Genomic DNA, 19,651 nt, shown 5'->3' on the forward strand with positions numbered 1-19,651 from the left:
AGCTATAGAAAGGGTCCCTGTGCCAGAAGTAGGTCGTGGTTGTTATTTCCGCTACTTTCTGATGCCAAAGAAGGACAAGGGCTTACATCCTATCCTAGACCTTCGGGACCTGAACTACTTCCTCAAGAAGGAGAAATTCAAAATGCTCACCCTGGCTCAGGTTCTGTCTGCCTTAGATCCAGGAGACTGGATGGTAGCATTGGACTTGCAGGACGCTTATTTCCACATCCCCATCCTGCCTGCCCACAGACGTTACCTACGATTCGTGGTAGGTCACGAGCACTTTCAGTTCACCGTGCTCCCTTTCAGCCTTACCAGCGCCCCTTGGGCGTTCACGAAAGTGATGGCGGTTGTTGCAGCTCATCTGCGCAGGTTAGGGGTCTCAGTCTTCCCCTACCTCGACGACTGGCCGTTAAAGGCACCTTTGCCCCAGACAGTCGTCTCCCACCTTCAGACTACAGCGAACCTCCTGCACGAGCTGGGGTTCACTATAAACATGCCAAAGTCACCCCTGACTCCCTTTCAGGCGCTCCCTTTCATTGGATCTGTTCTAGATGCAGTACAATTTCGGGCTTATCCTCCCGACAAGTGAGTCCAAGGCATTCAGGCTATGATTCCAATCTTTCAGCCTCGGTCTTGGGTTTCGGTGAGACTGACTCTGGGGCTGCTGGGCCTCATGTCCTCCTGCATCCTGCTAGTAACACATGCCAGATGGCATATGCGGGCTCTGTAGTGGGACTTCAAGTTCCCGTGGTCCCAGCATCAGGGAAATCTCTCGGACATGGTCCAGATCTCAGAGGGGACTGCGAAAGACCTGCTGTGGTGGCTTTCAAATCCAAATTGGGTCGAGTGCAGATCCCTCTCCCTAAATCAGATCTCTCTATAGTGACAGATGCCTCACTTCTGGGTGGAGGTGGCCACATGGGAGTGGCGGAGATCAGAGGCCTCTAGTCTCCGGCGGAGTCGGGGCTCCACATAAATGTGCTGGAGCTCCGGGCAATCAGGCTTGTGTTGAAAGCATTCCTTCCCTCTCTCAAAGGGAAAGTGGTGCAGGTGTAAACGGACAACACTACCGCCACGTGGTACTCCAACAATCAAGGCAGGGTAGGGTCCTGGACCCTTTGTCAGGAGGCACTACGCCTCTGGACATGGCTGGAACATCTCTGAACGCCAGAGCAGACTAACTCCGCCGCCGACGCACAGTCGATCACGAATGGCATCTCCATCCGGAGGTGGCGCAAGGTCTCTTTCTCAAGTGGGGAGACCCTTGGTTAGATCTGTTTGCTTCTGCAGAGAACACGCAATGCCAGCTGTTTTGTGCGTTGAGTTTCCAAGGCGGCACTCACTCGGAGGTGCTTTTTCATCTCGAGCGGAGCTCCGCCCACCTTTACGCCTTCCCAGAGTTCTCAAGAAAATCAAATACGACTGGGCCCAAGTTATCTTGGTGGCTCCGGACTGGGCTCGAAGAGTGTGGTATCCAGAGCTATTGAGCATGTCCATCGATCCCCAACTCAGACTGCTTCTTCGGGTGGATCTTCTGTCGAAGCAGCAAGGGGAGGTTCTCCACCCAAACCTGTCCAACCTCCGGCTTCATGCGTGGAGATTGAGCGGCAACATTTGATGGCATTTGCCGTTCCAACCGAAGTCTGCAGTGTTATCTTGGCAGCCAGGTGTCCATCGACTAAAACTGTATACGCCTGTTGTTGAAATAAATTTGTGGCATGGTGTGCCAACAAATCTGTTGATCCCCTTTCTGTCCCTCTGTCAGAGGTTCTTCTGTTTATTCTTTCTTTAGCCCAACAGGGCTCTGCTTTGGGCACCCCTAAAGGATATTTGTCTGCCATTTCCGCCTTTCCTTGGCTACCTGATCAGCCCTCACTCTTTAAATTTCCTATTGTGAGTAGGTTCTTAAAAGGGCTCACCCACTTATTTCTTCCCACTCCATTTATCATGCCTCAGTGGGATCTTAATCTGGTAGTTACTTATTTGATGTGTACCTCCTTTGAGCCAATGCATAATTGTCCCTTGCGGCTCCTCACATTCAAAACTGTCTTTCTGGTCGCTATCACCTCTGCTCGCAGGTTGAGTGAGCTTCAGGCCCTTTCTTCACAGCCTCCATACTTGTCTGTACACCCTGACAAAGTGGTGTTACGCACTAGAGCGTCCTTCCTTCCTAAGGTGGTTACACTATTTCATGTATGCCAGTCTATCACTTTGCCTACCTTCTACGCACCCCCACATCCTTCCCATGAGGAGTAGAGACTCCACCATCTGAACCCAAAAAGAGGGTTAGCGTTCTACCTCAATCGTACTAAAGATTTCCGTGTGGACAATCAACTCTTTGTCGGCTATGTGGGTGCTAAGAAAAAGAAAGCGGTGCAAAAGCGTCCCATCTCTCGATCAGTGCTTCTTTGCATCAAAATGTGCTACGCTTTTGCTAAACAGCAACCTCCTGAAGGCTTGCGTGCTCATTCCACTAGAGCAACTGCGTCTTCCACTGTGTTAGCACGCAGAGTTCTTGTCCTGGATATCTGTCAGGCAGCTAAATGGGCATCCCTGCACATGTTTGCTAAGCATTACTGCCTGGATAGTCAGGTCCGTCGAGATGGCTACTTTGGTTGTTCGGTCCTGCAGGACTTTCTAGTATGATTTTGGTTCGCAGCCCACCTCCTAGGATGGCATTGCTTGGGTATCTATTTTAAGGTAAGGAATCTGCAACTAGAAGTCTCTATCAGATGTACAAGTTACTTACCTTCAGTAACAAAATATCTGGTAGAGACATATTCTAATTGCAGATTCCTTACCGCCCACCCATCTTCCCTGTAGGAAGCTGGCTCTGTATATACTATCTCAAAGTAAGACATAGTGTGCACAGAGTCCAAAGGTTCCCCTTAGAGGTGAGATAGTGGCAAAATTAGATAATTGTAATGCTCTATTTTGTGGTAGTGTGGTCAAGCAGTAGGCTTATCAGAGGATAGTGTTAAGCATTTGTTCTACACACACAGGCAATAAATGAGGAACACACACTCAAAGACTTAACTCCAGGCCAATAGTTTTTATATAGAAAAATATCCTTTCTTAATATATTTTTTAGAACCACACGTTCAGGATTTGAAGTAAATACATAAAATGCAAGGTACTCCACACAGGTAAGTTAGGAACTTGGAATTAGAGTAAAATCATATACAGTTTTTGTTAAAATGGCAATAAGCTATTTTAAAAGTAGACAGTGCAAAAATCAACAGTTCCTGGGGGATGTAAGTAATGGTTAGATTGGGAGGTAAGTAAGACACTTAAAAGTCTCAGTTCCTGGGCATAGGCAGCCGACCGTTGGGGGTTCAAGGCAACCCCAAAGTTACCACACCAGCAACTCAGGACAGGTCAGGTGCAGAGGTCAGAGAGGTGCCCAAAATACATAGGTGCCTATGGAGAACAGTGGTGCTCTGGTTCCAGTCTGCCAGCAGGTAAGTACCCGTGTCCTCTGGGGCAGACCAGGGGGTTTTGTAGAGCACTGGGGGGGGTGACACAAGTAGGCACACAACACACCCTCAGCGGCACAGGGGTGGCCGGATGCAGTGTGTGTTTTGTATTGGATTCAATGGAGGGACCCAGGGTCCCTCTAGCCGTGCAGGCAGAGGGTCACCTGGCGGGGTCACTCCTGCACTGAGGTGAGGTTCCTTCTTGTCCTGGGGGCTGCGGGTGCAGGGCTTGGTCCAGGCGTCGGGTCCTAATAATGAATATTGGTTCCAAGGACGGCTATTGTTGCTCTGATGGACTTCCTATTTCAAGATTAAATTGAGTTTTTTTGCTCACGAATCCCAGTCCGATTGATACTTTGATGCTATTTGCACTAAACAATAAGCTTGGACTAAAAACATACATGAAGGATTGAGTTTCGATTCGTGAGTGCCCTGACATCTGTTTGTCTATGTTTAATATTGCACTCAGTCTGTCTACAGACTCCTAGCCTGGGGTTGATTCAAACCTGTGAATCTGTAGAAGATATCAACACTGGATAACTACAGTTATGTGTAAGTAAGTTTTGTCTTTCTTATTGTTGCATGGCTATTTCATACTTTAATACATGTTCTGTTTTGTTGGAGAAGCTCACCGCTATAAATAGACAATAATGATTGGCCAATGATTGACCAGTATTCATATTCCTGCCTAATAAAACCCCTGATTATGTAACTCTAATGAACTGTTTTTCTCTCTTTTAATAGCCGGATATCATTAAATTCTCTGATGAAATTATGCCACTTCTTCTGAACTACTTGACGATCCTGGAACAGTCTCGCTCAGGGCACCTTCCTAAAGCATACTATGCACTGGAGAATTTTGTGGAAAATCTAGGTGAGGGTGCTTCTACATTTCGGGGAGGTGGAAGAGAAGCGAGATAAACCCTGGAAAGGTCAAGCAAACCTGTGTCATTCTTTGTCTAACTGTATGCTGGTTGTCCTTCGTGTGTCTCCATTAAAATAATAAACAGTGAATAGTTTCTCCCATGTACTAGATCCAGGGGGATTTAACAAAAATACTCACACATATGCAGTTGTTTAAAAAAAATATATATATATATATATATGATTCTTTAAAGTTGCTGGTATAGAAAACCACTGAGAAGAAACATTTAACAAACCGTTTTAAAGGAAAAATGAAAGAGCAAGGAGTAATTATTTATTGTTGTTGTATGGTTAAGGCTAGGCCCTATGAACGGGGTGGCAGACTGTGTAAACATGAAGAGATGTGATATGGCATATTATGCAATTTTAGATAGTATCAGACAAGCTACTAAAGCCTGGACAAAACTCACAATTCTCAAAGGAATGGCATCAGGCCCTGCAGTGGCTATTAAGCTAGTCTTTTTAGGTGGAGGATAGCAGGTCACAGGTGCTGCTTTTCCGACCTTTTGTAATCTATTTGTGGTGTTTATCCACGCCCATCACTTTCATTCGTTCTTGGGCTTGCCTTGCAAAATCCCTTGATGTCATTGGTAAATGCGTTACGTTTGTCTCGCCTTCAGAGTGTTATGTTGTGCCTTGCAGACTTGCTCTGTTACAAGGATAATTGCATCATTGCCGATATGCTTTAGTGTAGGCAGAACATTTTTTTCCTTTTGTCTCTTCTCTTTGCGCTCCATGGTGCCTTGAGGTTTCATACAAGGCGAACTCGATTATTAAGCTTTGCACGAGCACCAGTTACCAGTTTCCAGTAAACATTGTTTCCTTTCTCTCTCCTTTGCTCTCCATGGCGGCAGGAGAGCTGAAATGCTTCTGCTAGTTTCTTTTGCCTCGTGTGCGGTCACCTATTTACCTTTCTGCTGCTCCCTTGTTCTCTTTGATGTGGCTTTCTAAACAGATCGGCATTAATTTAGTTTGTTGCAATACTACAGTGTGTAGTTTAATTTGTTCCGATCGGCACGGAAACTGGGTGGGCTGACGCCAAGACTCAAACCCAGTTTCCCACACCCTTAAGTCGGCAGCACTGTACATTACGCAACGCCACACGTTCTTTGAATTTTGAAACAGCACTTCCCACTTGAGTTTTTTTTTGTTAGGCTGCGGTGCTCTCTTCACGCCCTCTACACTTCCCATTTTCTTCACCTGAAAACACATTTATTTCTGTCCTCGGCTTCAGAAGATATCCCACTGTTTTAATTGTGGAAAACAACCTGCACACGCTCTGCGAAAGGCTATAACCTGTCCTCATAACGAGATTTAGTTACACTGTGATTATTCTATTTGCACTTGTCATTCAAAAGTGTGAATTTGTACCCTTAAACAACGCTAATTGCGCACCTCACTTTAAGCTGTATCTTTAACACGGTTTCTGCAACCAGGGATAGCACCAAATCTTCCATTGATTTGTTTATTTAAATCTACTGCTACCTGCTGGCAAAACTGCAGAATAGTCTGCGCAAGATTTCGTTTTGAGGTTAGTAACTTTTTACCTGTAAGAGGTAGGAGAACGCTATATAAATATCACTACAATGTATGTGCACCTATTAGTTGTCTCTGAATGTAAACCAGTTAATATTTTTGGCAGTAGGGAAACCTACATTTACAAATATAATAATTTGCATCCAATGTAATAATGGACTGACAAAAATTAAGTAGTACCGAGATTGCCTAATAATCTGTGCACTCTGAAAAATGATCATTTATATTTTGAACTCGTTATGTTTAATTAGAGATTACAAAGGTGGCAATTAGTTTGAAACACAGAAAGTGTGACGTCCTTTTCTAGCTGCGCTCTCTAGTGGCTTCCTGACCCCATGATTGCTCTCACTAGCGTTTATATTGGAGTGTGCTGTTGGAACAGGGGAGGCGCTAATGGTCTGTCAGTGGCTTTGACTCCAAACCAAAACCCAAGGGTAAAAGACATTGCCCTTTACAACGCCGATAGTTCTAACTGTCGCAAATGCGAGACCTATTGCGTTGCAAATGCTTGTTTTATTTTTGTCTGTTCCCGTTAACAAGATCCATTAACACTGAATGTGCATGCCACTCCTTTTTTTTTATAAAGAACATTTTATACAACCCTTACATGTTTTTCAATGACCCTTGATGTATTTTGCATTTCGGAGTTGTTCACCAGTGCATCCTGCATAGATTTGTAGTGGTTTCATTTCAAAATAAGGTCTCTCTTTCTGAAGTGTTCTTCGTATGGTAGGTAATAAACAGAAGATGACTGCGTTGTCTATTTCCAAGCCTCAAAGAGTATATGGATGTATATAGTTTTTTCCTCTAAACTTTAAGGCAGGACACGTCAGTGGCTAAAAAATGTCAGTTTAAATACGAGGCAAGAAGATTCTTGATGGGAGAATAAACTGAGTACGAGTGCTTCTAGAACCTTATGATGGGAGAATGACCTCTTTATATGATAATTATCTAAGCCACCTCTAAAGATCCTTTGAAAAAAGACATCAGAGAAATCACATTGAATAGAAATCCAGTCAAAGACTGAATCGACGTTGAAGTGTTGCTAGGCAATGAGGAAGAATCTCTCTCAAGGGTATCCAAGTACTCTTCCACATGGAGGTTTCGACGGCACACTATTTCTTGCTGTTGAGACACAAGAAACATGTTTGTAGGTGACTTGCGTCTGCATCGGGTCCTGACTCTTTTATGACCTGTTGTCCAACCAGGCAATATGTTCCTGTCTTCGTAGTTCCATCTCCAGCGCCTCAACAGTCGCCTCTGAAAACAACCAAAGAAGGAGTCCATAGTTAGGACCACTCCAGGACTCTGCCAAAGGTTTGCTATCTACAGACTAGTTAAGAGATCACTGACTCATAAAATATCTTTTTACCCCCAAATATCCGTCTGATAGGAGTTTAACTTCTCATAAGGAAAGGAAAAGCCATTACAAAAAGAATTGTAGGTCGGTGAAGGAAATGTTACTATTTACCTAGTTTTCTTTCATCAGACTCTTCATTGAAATCGTAACACGCCATGCTCCCTTATGAACATGCCTGAACGTGTTTACGAGTATAGTTGGGATCCTGAGATGTGTTGTTGTTTTACTCTTTAGAGTTCGGTTCCTACATGACTATGTTATCCTTTGTTCTTTCATTTTATTCTTTAAAAAAAATGTTTCTGCTCACGGTTTTATTTATTTTTATTTTACACTTTTTACGCATCTTTTTCTTATAAATAAATGTTAATGGGCCAAGTTATCATGTAGGTAGGATGGTAAACTATTTTTAAAAAAGTTGTATTAATTTAATATAGATTTGTATCCATTTTTTAATGTCTCTATGGATTTCTGCGCTGGGCTATTCTGTGCATGACTTCAATGAAGATTCCCATCAAGGAGAACTATGAGAAAGTATCTTTTTCATGCTGTTGATTCATATTTTGCAAAGTTCTGTATTTCTGTTATTGTTTTTTCAAGTTAACTTGAAATAACTTGTTCCCAAGTGTATATTCCTCTTTTTTGCTATTAAATTCTTTCCATTCTTGACCTTTAATCTCTGCTGCTCGTTTTTGATGTGTGGGGATTTTTTACTGTATTTCTAATGAGTCTCTATGTTCCAGTCTTATTGTAAAATCTTTCTTTCTCAGGTCCTAAGATTGCACCATACCTTCCTACGTTAATGGAACGAATTTTAAATACCCTGCGCTCCCCAGATGGAACACACCGTGCCAAGGAACTATCAGTCAGCGCCCTTGGAGCAATTGGTAGGGGACCACCATGACCACTTGTCTATCCTTTATTAATCCGATTATGGTCTGGCAAGAAAGACACTGTTATTTCCTGTGTTCTTTGATCACTGAAAGTTTGATTTGTTGGCTGCACTTGTAGAGCGTTCGCAGTACTTTCATTTTCTCCAGCTTACACGTATTCCTTAATAAGAAAAATGTAGCTCAACATTATGCTGTATTCTATGCCTAGAAACCATCTCAAAATGCATTCTCTAACCCATATTACAAATACTAAACCTCACCCCCATTTGAAATCACATTAGAATTCCTACCCCACCTGCTAAGTGTTGCCTCTCTTTAAAGTGTGTTGTTGAGGTGGCATACCACTGTGGTTCCATAGTTTTCATGGCACTTTGCAGATAAGTGCTGGTGTGAAACGGTTTTCTTTCCTGTCAGGGCACACCGGTGATGTGCCGGGAGATGTTGATAGCATCTCATTGGACTCCTACTTTATGGAGCTTACTTGAGGTGTCTGCCTCATTCTTCCATTCCATGGCTAAATGATCCAGCTGGTTCACCTTTGTGCTTTTTTCGACACTCCTGCAAATACAAATATAATTATTTTTCTTTTTTACTGTCTTAATATTATTGCAGCTTTTAATGACTGATATTGTAGTTGGTTAGTGTTTTTGACATGATGTGGTCTGTGAGTTATTTATTGGGGATGGATTTAACCCCTTCGCTGCCAGGCCTTTTCCCCCTCCTGTGCCAGGCCTTTTTTTGGCTATTTGGGGCAGTTCGCGCTTAGGCCCTCATAACATTTTGTCCACATAAGCTAGCCAAGCCAAATCTGCGTCCTTTTTTTCCAACATCCTAGGGATTCTAGAGGTACCCAGACTTTGTGGGTTCCCCTGAAGGAGGCCAAGAAATTAGCCAAAATACAGTGAAAATTTCGATTTAAAAAAAAAAAAAAAAGGGAAAAAGTGGTTGCAGAAGAAGGCTTGTGTTTTTTTCCCCTGAAAATGACATCAACAAAGGGTTTGTGGTGCTAAAATCACCAGCTTCCCAGCTTTCGGGAACAGGCAGACTTGAATCAGAAAACCCAATTTTTCAACACAAATTTGGCATTTTGCTGGGACATACCCCATTTTTACAATTTCTGGTGCTTTCAGCCTCCTTCCAGTCAGTGACAGAAGTGGGCGTGAAACCAATGCTGGATCCCAGAAACCTAAACATTTCTGAAAAGTAGACAAAATTCTGAATTCAGCAAGGAGTCATTTGTGTAGATCCTACAAGGGTTTCCTACAGAAAATAACAACTGAAAAAGAAAAATATTGAAATTGATGTGAAAAAAATGTTAATTATTCTCTACGTTTTACGCTGTAACTTTTTCCTGCAATGTCAGATTTTTAAAAGCAATATACCGTTACGTCTGCTGGACTCTTCTGGTTGCGGGCATATATAGGGCTTGTATGTTCATCAAGAACCCTAGGTACCCAGAGCCAATAAATGAGCTGCACCCTGCAGTGCGTTTTCATTGTATACCGGGTATACAGCAATTCATTTGCTGAAATATAAAGAGTGAAAAATAGCTATCAAGATAACCTTTGTATTTCCAAAATGGGCACGAGATAAGGTGTTGAGGAGCAGTGGTTATTTTCACATCTCTGAATTCCAGGGTGACCATACTAGCATGTGAAATTACAGGGCATTTCTCAAATAGACGTCTTTTTTACACACACTCTTATATTTGGAAGGAAAAAATGTAGAGAAAGACAAGGGGCAATAACACTTGTTTTGCTATTCTATGTTCCCCCAAGTCTCCCGATAAAAATGATACCTCACTTGTGTGGGTAGGCCTAGCGCCCGCGACAGGAAATGCCCCAAAACACAACGTGGACACATCACATTTTTTGAAAGAAAACAGAGGTGTTTTTTGCAAAGTGCCTACCTGTAGATTTTGGCCTCTAGCTCAGCCGGCACCTAGGGAAACCTACCAAACCTGTGCATTTTTTAAAACTAGAGACCTGGGGAATCCAAGATGGGGTGACTTGTGGGGCTCTGACCAGGTTCTGTTACCCAGAATCCTTTGCAAACCTCAAACTTTGGCTAAAAAAACACATTTTCTTCATATTTTGGTGACAGAAAGTTCTGGAATCTGAGAGGAGCCACAAATTTCCTTCCACCCAGGGTTCCCCCAAGTCTCCTGATAAAAATGGTACCTCACTTGTGTGGTTAGGCCTAGCGCCTACGAAAGGAAATGGCGCAAAACACAACGTGGACACAACATTTTTTCACAAAAAACAGAGGTGTTTTTTGCAAACTGCCTACCTGTGGATTTTGGCCTCTAGCTCAGCCGGCCCCAGGGGGGGCAGAAATGGCCTAAAATAAATTTGACACCTCAACTCCCTCGCCCCCGATCGAAAGAGAAATGCAAAGCATTTCCAGCGAGATGGGGGAGGCCCTGTGACAAATCAGCGTGCGCTCGAGCCCTGACGTCACGTGGGGTGGAAGGGCTAGCGCTCCCCCCAGTTCAAAGGGGAAGCTGCCTTTGGGGGCAAATGGTTACCGCACTGGAGAAGAGCAGCTCTTTTGTCAAGGTATACTGGCACACAATGGAGACAGTGATGGGGAAACAGTTGGCAGACTAGTTTTTCCATCACCACGAGGGGTTTCCGACATCTTGGGAATGGGTAGAATAGAGCAGTCTAGGATAGCTAGGTGCTGCACCTCACAGGAAGTTGTCATACGGTGGTAGGGAACCTTGGCTAGTTACTGTGACCTCACCTGAGGGCATTTACTGGGTACAAAAGAGGTACCCTTGGCTCCCAGAACTCAAATCTCTCTTGACTAGAGAAGATGATCTAAGGACTGCCCTGTTGACCCTGAAATTGGCAAAGAAGAGGCTGCACCAAAGGTGCCCTGCACCTAATGCTCCTTGGAAAAGCAAAGGACTTTGCCTGCTGTGTTCTGGTCATGGAGAGGTTACACCCACCACCCCACCCAGAAGCAGGGACTACTTCCTGTTTGCAGCACAAGGCTACAAAGGCTGAAGAAGCCTGCTGGGTGATTTGGTAGACCAGATCACTGGGTCTTCTTTCCTCGTCACAGTGCAGCCTAAGAGACCGAGACCAGAGGTTCAAAAGTTAAACCAAGTGCTGGACTGAGATTTGTCAGATTTTAGCTTGGTCTCCCAGAAGAAGAGTTATTGCCAAAGGAAGTAAACCACTGAGTTTGTTGTGCCTGGTGACCAGTAGTCTAGTGGCAACTGGACCTTTGTTGGATGAAAGATCTTCGAGGGGTGTTGAGCCCTGTAGCCAAATTTGCCCCACTACACAATGGCTGAAGGAGTGACTCTAGGAAGACCCACGTCAACCGCACAGCATCTTCATTATCTTTGAGCATCTTCAGAATCCTGTATCACTAGCACCAGAGCCACGCCATGAAAGTCAATGGCAAGGGACCACTGATACTGAAACTGAACTGGAGACTTCTTTTCCTTTTGAAGTAACTGTTTCTCTGGACCTACCTAATCTGCTTGACTGGCTCCCGGCCAGAGTTGGTCACCCAGAGTAAGTCTGAGTAGCCACATTCAACTTTGACCAAAGTTTTCTTGAAAAGGTTCCTAAAATTCATTTAATTTGTCAATGCTTATTTGTGGATGAATGAAATGCTTTTATTTACCATACCTTGCAAATTATATATTTCCAGAATGCCCTTGTTGATTTTTTACATTGTGGTGTTGAAAAGTATATAAAAATAACAGTCTATTTTTATTAATTGTTTTCTGATTCACTTGGTGTCTTGTCAATTTCTCCTTAAATTGTTTTGGTGCTGTGCAAATGGTTTGTACTTGTAGCGTTGTTGAAGCCTTGCAGCTCATAGTCACAGATACCCAGGGTTGAAATGAAACCTAAAGGTCCTAAAGATGTTAGAGAGTGCATTCAACAGTTAGGTTGCAGAACTTCACTATATAATACACCTAATTTCCTCACAACATAATTGTCAAATCTTAGCAGAGTGCCACGTGGAAGATGAGACTCACCCACCCCACCCCCTCATGTCATGCCTGCCTCTCTCCACAAGCCCCCTACCGTTGTCAGCAATGGAGCCATGTTCACTTGAATTCCCTCAATTTACTCTTCATTAATGGGCACTATTTATCAAACCAGCTGTGCTGCAAGGGAGGACCAAATCTCATGAGTATCATTGAGTTAGTTTCTTCCGCTAAAAGGTGCTTCTAGAGAAGGCCCAGCCCTGTTTAACTGTATTTAATAAACAATCTTATCATGGGATAAATAAAACTCCCTACCTTTCTTTTTAACCTGGAATAATTCACTAGACACTGATAAAGTTTGTGCTTTTAATCCCAAAAATAATTTTAGCTAAACCTTTTCACCTTCCTTTCCACACTAATACATGAGGTCAGATATTTTCTTATAACAGTTTTTATTGGGTTTTTGTACAGATACAGAACATACAGAAACTCGAGAGACCAGATAGGTCCTACGTTTAAATGCTCAGTAGTTGCACAAACCTTACAGTGGCCTACAATGCACTTGTGTTTATAGAAGTAGTGTCTCCTCTATGCCTTTCTCGTCTTCCTCAAGTACATTCATAGTTGCCATCAGGGCAGATTACTCACAAAGTAAGTCAATGGGGCCGAGATCTTTTCATATTTCTGGGAAGCTCCTCGGGCCTTATAGATCAATTTCTTTATTGCTGTGTACTGGACCATACCATAGTTCATTGACCTCACCCTAATAAGCCTGCACCACTGGGCATTCCCAGATCATGTGATATAAGGAGCCCTGGCCTAAGCCACACCTGAGGCACTGAGGTCCTCTGGTTCTCCTCATGCACCCCAGCTGAGCAGAAGTATAATACATTGAGTGGAAGTACTTGAATTGTAGTAGGAAAAAGAACATGGAGATTGCAAACTTTCTGGACACCATCTTCCCTTCCGCCTTCTCATCATCAAGCCCGCCCACATCTACCTCAGGATTGTTCAGGCACCGCACTGCATCAGTTGTTAACTTGCATTCGAACGGACTGTACTCTGCAAGTACTCGTAGCTGCAGAGAGGAATGAAGGTGGAACTCAGACCCTAACTCCTGGAAGGATTTCATACGCCCATCCCCTCAAACAGCGTGCAGTGTAAAAATTCTGATACAGTCCCAAGCGCAGAATCCCTGTAAGCCCACACTCGGTCAGCCACGTCTCGCACCACAAGGGCATCGCCCTGGTCAGGTGACTGTGCCAAACCACTGCCAATGACGTAGAGCCATGTACCAACAGGTGATGCGCATTGTGCGTACCGGTCGGAGGGAACAAGGTGGGGATTTACTGTATAGCATTGTAACAATGCTGTATGGAAGAAGCAAGTCTAATTCCAGCCTGTGAGCTGGGGTCACACGTGTCCGCCCTAGCCCAGTCATTGGTATTAACCAGTTCGGAGACCCAATAATACAGTTGTACATCTACCTAGCCCAGTCTTGCCTTAAACAGAGAAAAATGGCATTTTGCAAAGTTGACTCTGGGAATTTTCCCAGCCCAAAGAAAGCTGTGCTAGTAGGTGTGTGAAAAAGGTGGGTGGGAGTGGGTATGGGTAATGCTGTAAGACCTAAAGGAAACAGGGAGTGGGCACCATCTTGTACAGTGTACCCTTACCTGCCATATAACCTGGGAGCATAGACTAGCCTGTCATGTCTCTCCATATCTTAGCCAGCATCGGGATGATATTTTCTCCCAATACCTCTGTCGTGTTAGGGCCACCGTCTTGCTTAAATAGCGAAATCTAACCGCTGCCACCTGTAGCTAGGGCCGATCGCCTCCCAGTCCAGGGCTCTTGGTAGTGGTACTAGAGTTGATTTTTCCCAATCAACTTTGAGCCCTGAAGTGTCCCCGTATATCCTCCAATTTCTATGAGGTTTGGAGCAGAGTCTTGTGGCTTCTGCATGTCATTGTCATAAAGCATGATACTATCTTCAAATCCCCCTTCCCACCTAAAGCCACTAAGACCTGCTTCTATCCAGATGAGCTCTGCGAGGGGCTCGCATCACCAGGGCAAACAGCAAGGGTGAGAGTGGGCAGCCCAGTCTTGTTCCCTCCCCTCTCTATGGGGAAGGTCAGCCACAGGATTCCACTGACACTGACCTGGGCCCAGAGCTCTGTTAGGAGACACCCACTGCCTGAAACAGGGTCCAAATTGCATTTTGTGTAAGACTGCCTGCAGATAGTGCACTTTGTCAAATGCTTATTCTGTGTTAGCTAAGAGAAGTGCGTCCGCCTCTTATAATTCGTCCACCCGAGCCAAGGCAAGATGCAGATGGCGGCGGCCACGCTTCTTTTGGGATGAAGCCATTCTGATCTGCATGAACCACTGAACACACCACCCTGCTTAGGCAGGTGACCAGCACCTTGGGTACTATTCTAATTTCAAGGTTCTTAAGGGAAATAATATGATTGGAGCCACACTCCTCCTGGGACTTGTTTGGTTTTAGGAGGACTGTGATGGTGGCCCCATGCAGATCTCTGGGCAGGGCCTTCTTTTCAAATGCGTTGTCATACAATTTCAGGATGTGTGGAATCAAGATGGAGGACTACCTTTTATAGAGCTCAATGGGGGGCCCAGACGAGTCCCGGAGTCTTCCCAGAGTGTAGGAAGTTGGCTCTGTATATACTATCTCAAAGTAAGAGATAGTGTGCACAGAGTCCAAGGGTTCCCCTTAGAGGTAAGATAGTGGCAAAGTTAGATAATTCTAATGCTCTATTTTGTGGTAGTGTGGTCAAGCAGTAGGCTTATCAGAGGATAGTGTTAAGCATTTGTTCTACACACACAGGCAATAAATGAGGAACGCACACTCAAAGACTTAACTCCAGGCCAATAGTTTTTATATAGAAAAATATCCTTTCTTAATATATTTTTTAGAACCACACGTTCAGGATTTGAAGTAAATACATAAAATGCAAGGTACTCCACACAGGTAAGTTAGGAACTTTGAATTAGATCAATAACATATATACAGTTTTTGTTAAAATGGCAATAAGCTATTTTAAAAGTAGACAGTGCAAAAATCAACAGTTCCTGGGGGAGGTAAGTATTGGTTAGATTGTGAGGTAAGTAAGACACTTAAGTCTCAGTTCCTGGCCATGGGGAGCCCACCGTTGGGGGTTCAAGGCAACCCCAAAGTTAGCACACCAGCAGTTCAGGGCCGGTCAGGTGCAGAGGTCAAAGAGTTGCCCAAAACACACAGGTGCCTGTGGAGAATAGGAGTGCCCTGGTTCCAGTCTGCCAGCAGGTAAGTACCTGCGTCCTCGGGGGGCAGACCAGGGTTTTTTTGTAGAGCACTGGGGGGGGGGGACAGAAGTAGGAACACAAAACACACCCTCAGCGGCACAGGGGTGGCCGGGTGCAGTGTGCAAAGCAGGCGTTGGGTTTTGTATTGGTTTCAATCGAGGGACACGGGGTCACTTTAGCGGTGCAGGCAGGGCTCGATGGCTTCTCGGGCCAGCCACCACCTGGGCTAGGCAGAGGGTTGCCTGGGGGTCAGTCCTGCACTGAAGTTCGGTTCCTTCTGGTCCTGGGGACTGCAGGTGCAGTGCTTGGTCCAGGCATCGTATCCCTTGTTACAGGCAGTCGCGGTCAGGGGGAATCTCTGGATTCTCTCTGCAGATGTTGCTGTAGGGGTCCAGGGGGGTGGTCTTGGGCTACTCACAGGGTCGCAGTCGCCTGGGAGTCCTCCCTGTGGTGATTGTTCTCTGGATCTCGAGCCGGGAGCTTTGGGTGCAGAGTGTGAAGTCTCACGCTTCTGGCGGGAAGAGTGAGGTCTTTGAAAGTTGTAGAAAAGTTGAACTGTTTGTTGAGCAGAGCCGCTGCTCACGGGAGTTTCTTGGTCCTGGGGTTCAGGGCAGTCCTCTGACGCTTCAGAGGTCGCTGGTCCCTGTTGGATGCGTCGCTGTTGTAGTTTTTCGAGTCGGGAGACAGGCCGGTAGGGCTGAGGCCAAAGCAGTTGTCGTCTTCCGTAGTCTCTGCAGGTTTGCAGGTCAGCAGTCCTTCTTCTTAGTTCAGGTTGCAGGAATCTGATTTCTTGGCTTCTAGGGTGCCCCTAAATACTGAATTTAGGGGTGTGTTTAGGTCTGGGAGGGCAGTAGCCAATGGCTACTGTCCTGGATGGTGGCTACACCCTCTCTGTGCCTCCTCCCAGTGGGGAGGGGGCACATCCCTAATCTTATTGGGGGAATCCTCCAAAACTAAGATGGAGGATTTCTAAAGGCAGGGGTCACCTCAGCTCAGGGCACCTTAGAGGCTGTCCTGACTGGTGGGTGATTCCTCCTTGTTTTTCTCATTATCTCCTCCAGCCTTGCAGCCAAAAGTGGGGGCAGTGGCCGGAGGGGCGGGCATCTCCACTAGCTGGGATGCCGTGTGGCGCTGTAACAAAAGGCATGAGCCTTTGAGGCACACCGCCAGGTGTTACAGTTCCTGCAGGGGGAGGTGAGAAGCACCTCCACCCAGTACAGGCTTTGTTCCTGGCCACAGAGTGACAAAGGCACTCTCCCCATGTGGTCAGTAACTCATCTGGTTGTGACAGGCTGGCAGAAACTGGTCAGACTAGCACTAGGAGTCAGACTGGTATTCAGGGGGCATCTCTAAGATGCCCTCTGGGTGCATTTTAAAATACATTCCACACTGGCATCAGTGTGCATTTATTATGCAGAGAAGTTTGATACCAAACTTCCCAGATTTCAGTGTAGCCATAACGGAACTGTGGAGTTTGTTTGCAAACTCCCAGACCATGTACTCTTTATGGCACTTACAATGTCTAAGGTTTTGCTTAGACACTGTAGGGGCATAGTGCTCATGCACATATGCCCTCACCTGTGGTGTAGTGCACCCTGCCGTAGGGCTGTAAGGCCTGCTAGAGGGGTGATTTACCTATGCCACAGGCAGTGTGAGGTTGGCATGGCACTCTGAGGGGAGGGCCATGTTGACTTAGTCATTTTCTCCCCACCAGTCCCCACAAGCTGTGAGGCAATGTGCATGTGCTGAGTGAGGGGTCCCCAGGGTGGCATAAGACATGCTGCAGCCCTTAAAGACCTTCCCTGGCATCAGGGCCTTTGGTACCAGGGGTACCATTTACAAGGCACTTATCTGGGTGCCAGGGCTGTTCCAATCGTGGCAGCAAAGGTTCAGTTTAGGGAAAGAACACTGGTGCTGGGGCCTGGTTAGCCGGGTCCCAGCACACTTTCAATCATAACTGGCATCAGCAAAAGGCAAAGAGTCAGGGGGTAACCATGCCAAGGAGGCATTTCCTTACAACTGATGATTCAGTAATTCTCAGAACCAATCCAAAATGTAAACCGAATGTCTCTTTGGATTTTCATCTCATTGAACCCATAATATTACAAACTTTCTTCCAACATCTGCAGCAGAGAGGTCTCTGCATACGCTGGATATCAAGAGATGTCTAAAATTCTACTTACATCACTCAAAACAAATCAGGAAGACTGATCAACTGTTAGTCTCGTATGGAGACACTAATAAGGGTGCCCCAGTCACGAAAGCAACCATCGATCAATGGAGTTCTGCCACTCAGAGGCTGGCATGCCACTCACAGCTAAGACTAAAGCACACTCAAGAAGGGCAGTATCCACATCAGCTGCTTTGTTTGCAGGAGTGCATTTGGAGAAAATCTGTTGTGCTGCAACTTGGAAGAATGTGCATACATTCACGCAGAATTATTGCCTAGAGTCAGCGCAGTGATTCAGCTGTTGGTCAGGCTGTGCTACGCCACATTTCAATAAGGTGAGCCTCTTGCTTACATATGTTTGATTATGTATTTATCCTAATTATAAGTATGTAACCTGTATATTCAATTGCAAATGGATGTTTTCTGTCTGTATGTTGTTACTCACCATCCACTATTTGTGCTTATGCTATAAGGAGTATACAAATACAGTAAATGCTTGCTATTATGATTCAAGCATGTGAATCTATGAAAGATCCAATACTAGAGAAGAAAATGAGTTACATGTATCTGTAGTTTTCCAGCATTGGTATCTTTCATAGATTCATGTGCAATTCATCCTCCTCCCCTCAGAAGCTCCCCTTATAGCTCTGGAGTATTATTCTCCCTTGTGTTTAGAAAATCTGAGGAACTCAGCCTTTCTTGTGAGTATTCTAGAGGGTGCTATCTTCTGACTGGCTGAAGCCTGGACCTTTTTTTTCTTTTTTTTTAAAGGACATATGCTATTTAAGTGAGTGTTCATTGCCATTATGGCTTATGATAATGACACTTACTGCTTTATTATGGTACTGTGGGACTCCCACTTAGAATTTGGGAAATTATTTAAGCATGTGACTCGATGGAAGATATCAGTACTGGAGACCTACAGTTACAGGTAAGTAACTCATTTTGTTCCACACCTTCCATCAGAAGGGATCTGTAAATTTTAACGTAGTATTCCTGAGTACCAGTAGGTGGTGGTGTACGATTACATGATGACTTAGTTCCAGAAGTGCCAACTGGAGCTCAGTGTAAGCACCACCTATGCACACTGAAATCAGTTCCTTCCTTTCTGTAATTTCATATATAGATCCAGAGCTACTCCTTTGCTTTTAGACAGTTTGTCAATGTCTTCAGTGTGCAAGAGAAAATTACACCCCCCTAAATCAACGGGTTTTAGGCAATGTAGTGGCCATGTACTTAGTAATGGACTCTCACGAAGTATACTTATGGTGCCTGAGGTTTGAGCATGATTCCAGGGCCTGAGACGACTGCCCGCAGATGAATCCGAAGGTCTTATGGTGCTGCAAGGTGAAGTTGTATGTCACCAAAAAGCAAAAGAGTTCATGCCATAACTAGTTGCAGACTAAAGGAGGGTCCTGTTCCCACTCTCAGATTTGTTCCAAAGGCAGATCCTTGTCAAGGTCTTTTGTTAAGTAGAAGAAGAGTTTCAAAAAGTAAAGTCCAAGTGAGAATGGCCCAGCCAACGACCTAGTCTTGCTTCTGCTCTCCATCGGAGCCAATCCAGAGTATTGTTCCAATATGACATTACAGCAGGTGGAGGCCTTAAGGGAGGCCATGCTGCACATGTTTGGCACTTTACTGGTTCCCTCTAGGGTGCCTTCAGGTCTCAGGGTTATACAGGGCTTCCATTAAGGCTCTCCCTCTGCACCACTTGTACCTTTTTTTTTTTCATTTTGCATGGGTAACTAGCTCTGGTACCTACTTTGGTTCTGGTGCCCGCCCCTGCACCGGTTCCCTTGGCATTGATGCAGTTGCCAGATTTCCAGCCCATTGTGCTGTTCGAGCCTGAGCAGAAATCTGCAAAACGTCAACCAAGGCTGCAGTGGCTCTCACTGGACCACAGTCCGCAATCAGCGCTTCAAATTCTGACACTTTTCGCCTCACCACATGTTAGTGCCCATACCTTGCTCAGTTCTTTCAGCACTTAACTCGGACAATGACAATTTTGATGAAGAGGACTGTTGTGCCCTGCAA

The 19,651-nt window shown here is 45.0% G+C and overlaps 1 protein-coding gene across 1 annotated transcript in view; it reads left to right on the plus strand.

The window, feature by feature from the left end:
• Nucleotides 1-19,651, plus strand: part of IPO4 (importin 4) — a 1,872,953-nt gene that overhangs the window by 597,160 nt on the left and 1,256,142 nt on the right. The window contains exons 14-15 of the mRNA XM_069238173.1: nucleotides 4,224-4,353; nucleotides 8,067-8,183. Coding sequence (XP_069094274.1) covers nucleotides 4,224-4,353; nucleotides 8,067-8,183 — 247 coding nt within the window. The remainder of the gene's footprint in view (nucleotides 1-4,223; nucleotides 4,354-8,066; nucleotides 8,184-19,651) is intronic.

The sequence above is a fragment of the Pleurodeles waltl genome, chromosome 6 (assembly GCF_031143425.1).
Source record: "Pleurodeles waltl isolate 20211129_DDA chromosome 6, aPleWal1.hap1.20221129, whole genome shotgun sequence".
NCBI classification, from domain to species: Eukaryota; Metazoa; Chordata; class Amphibia; order Caudata; family Salamandridae; genus Pleurodeles; species Pleurodeles waltl.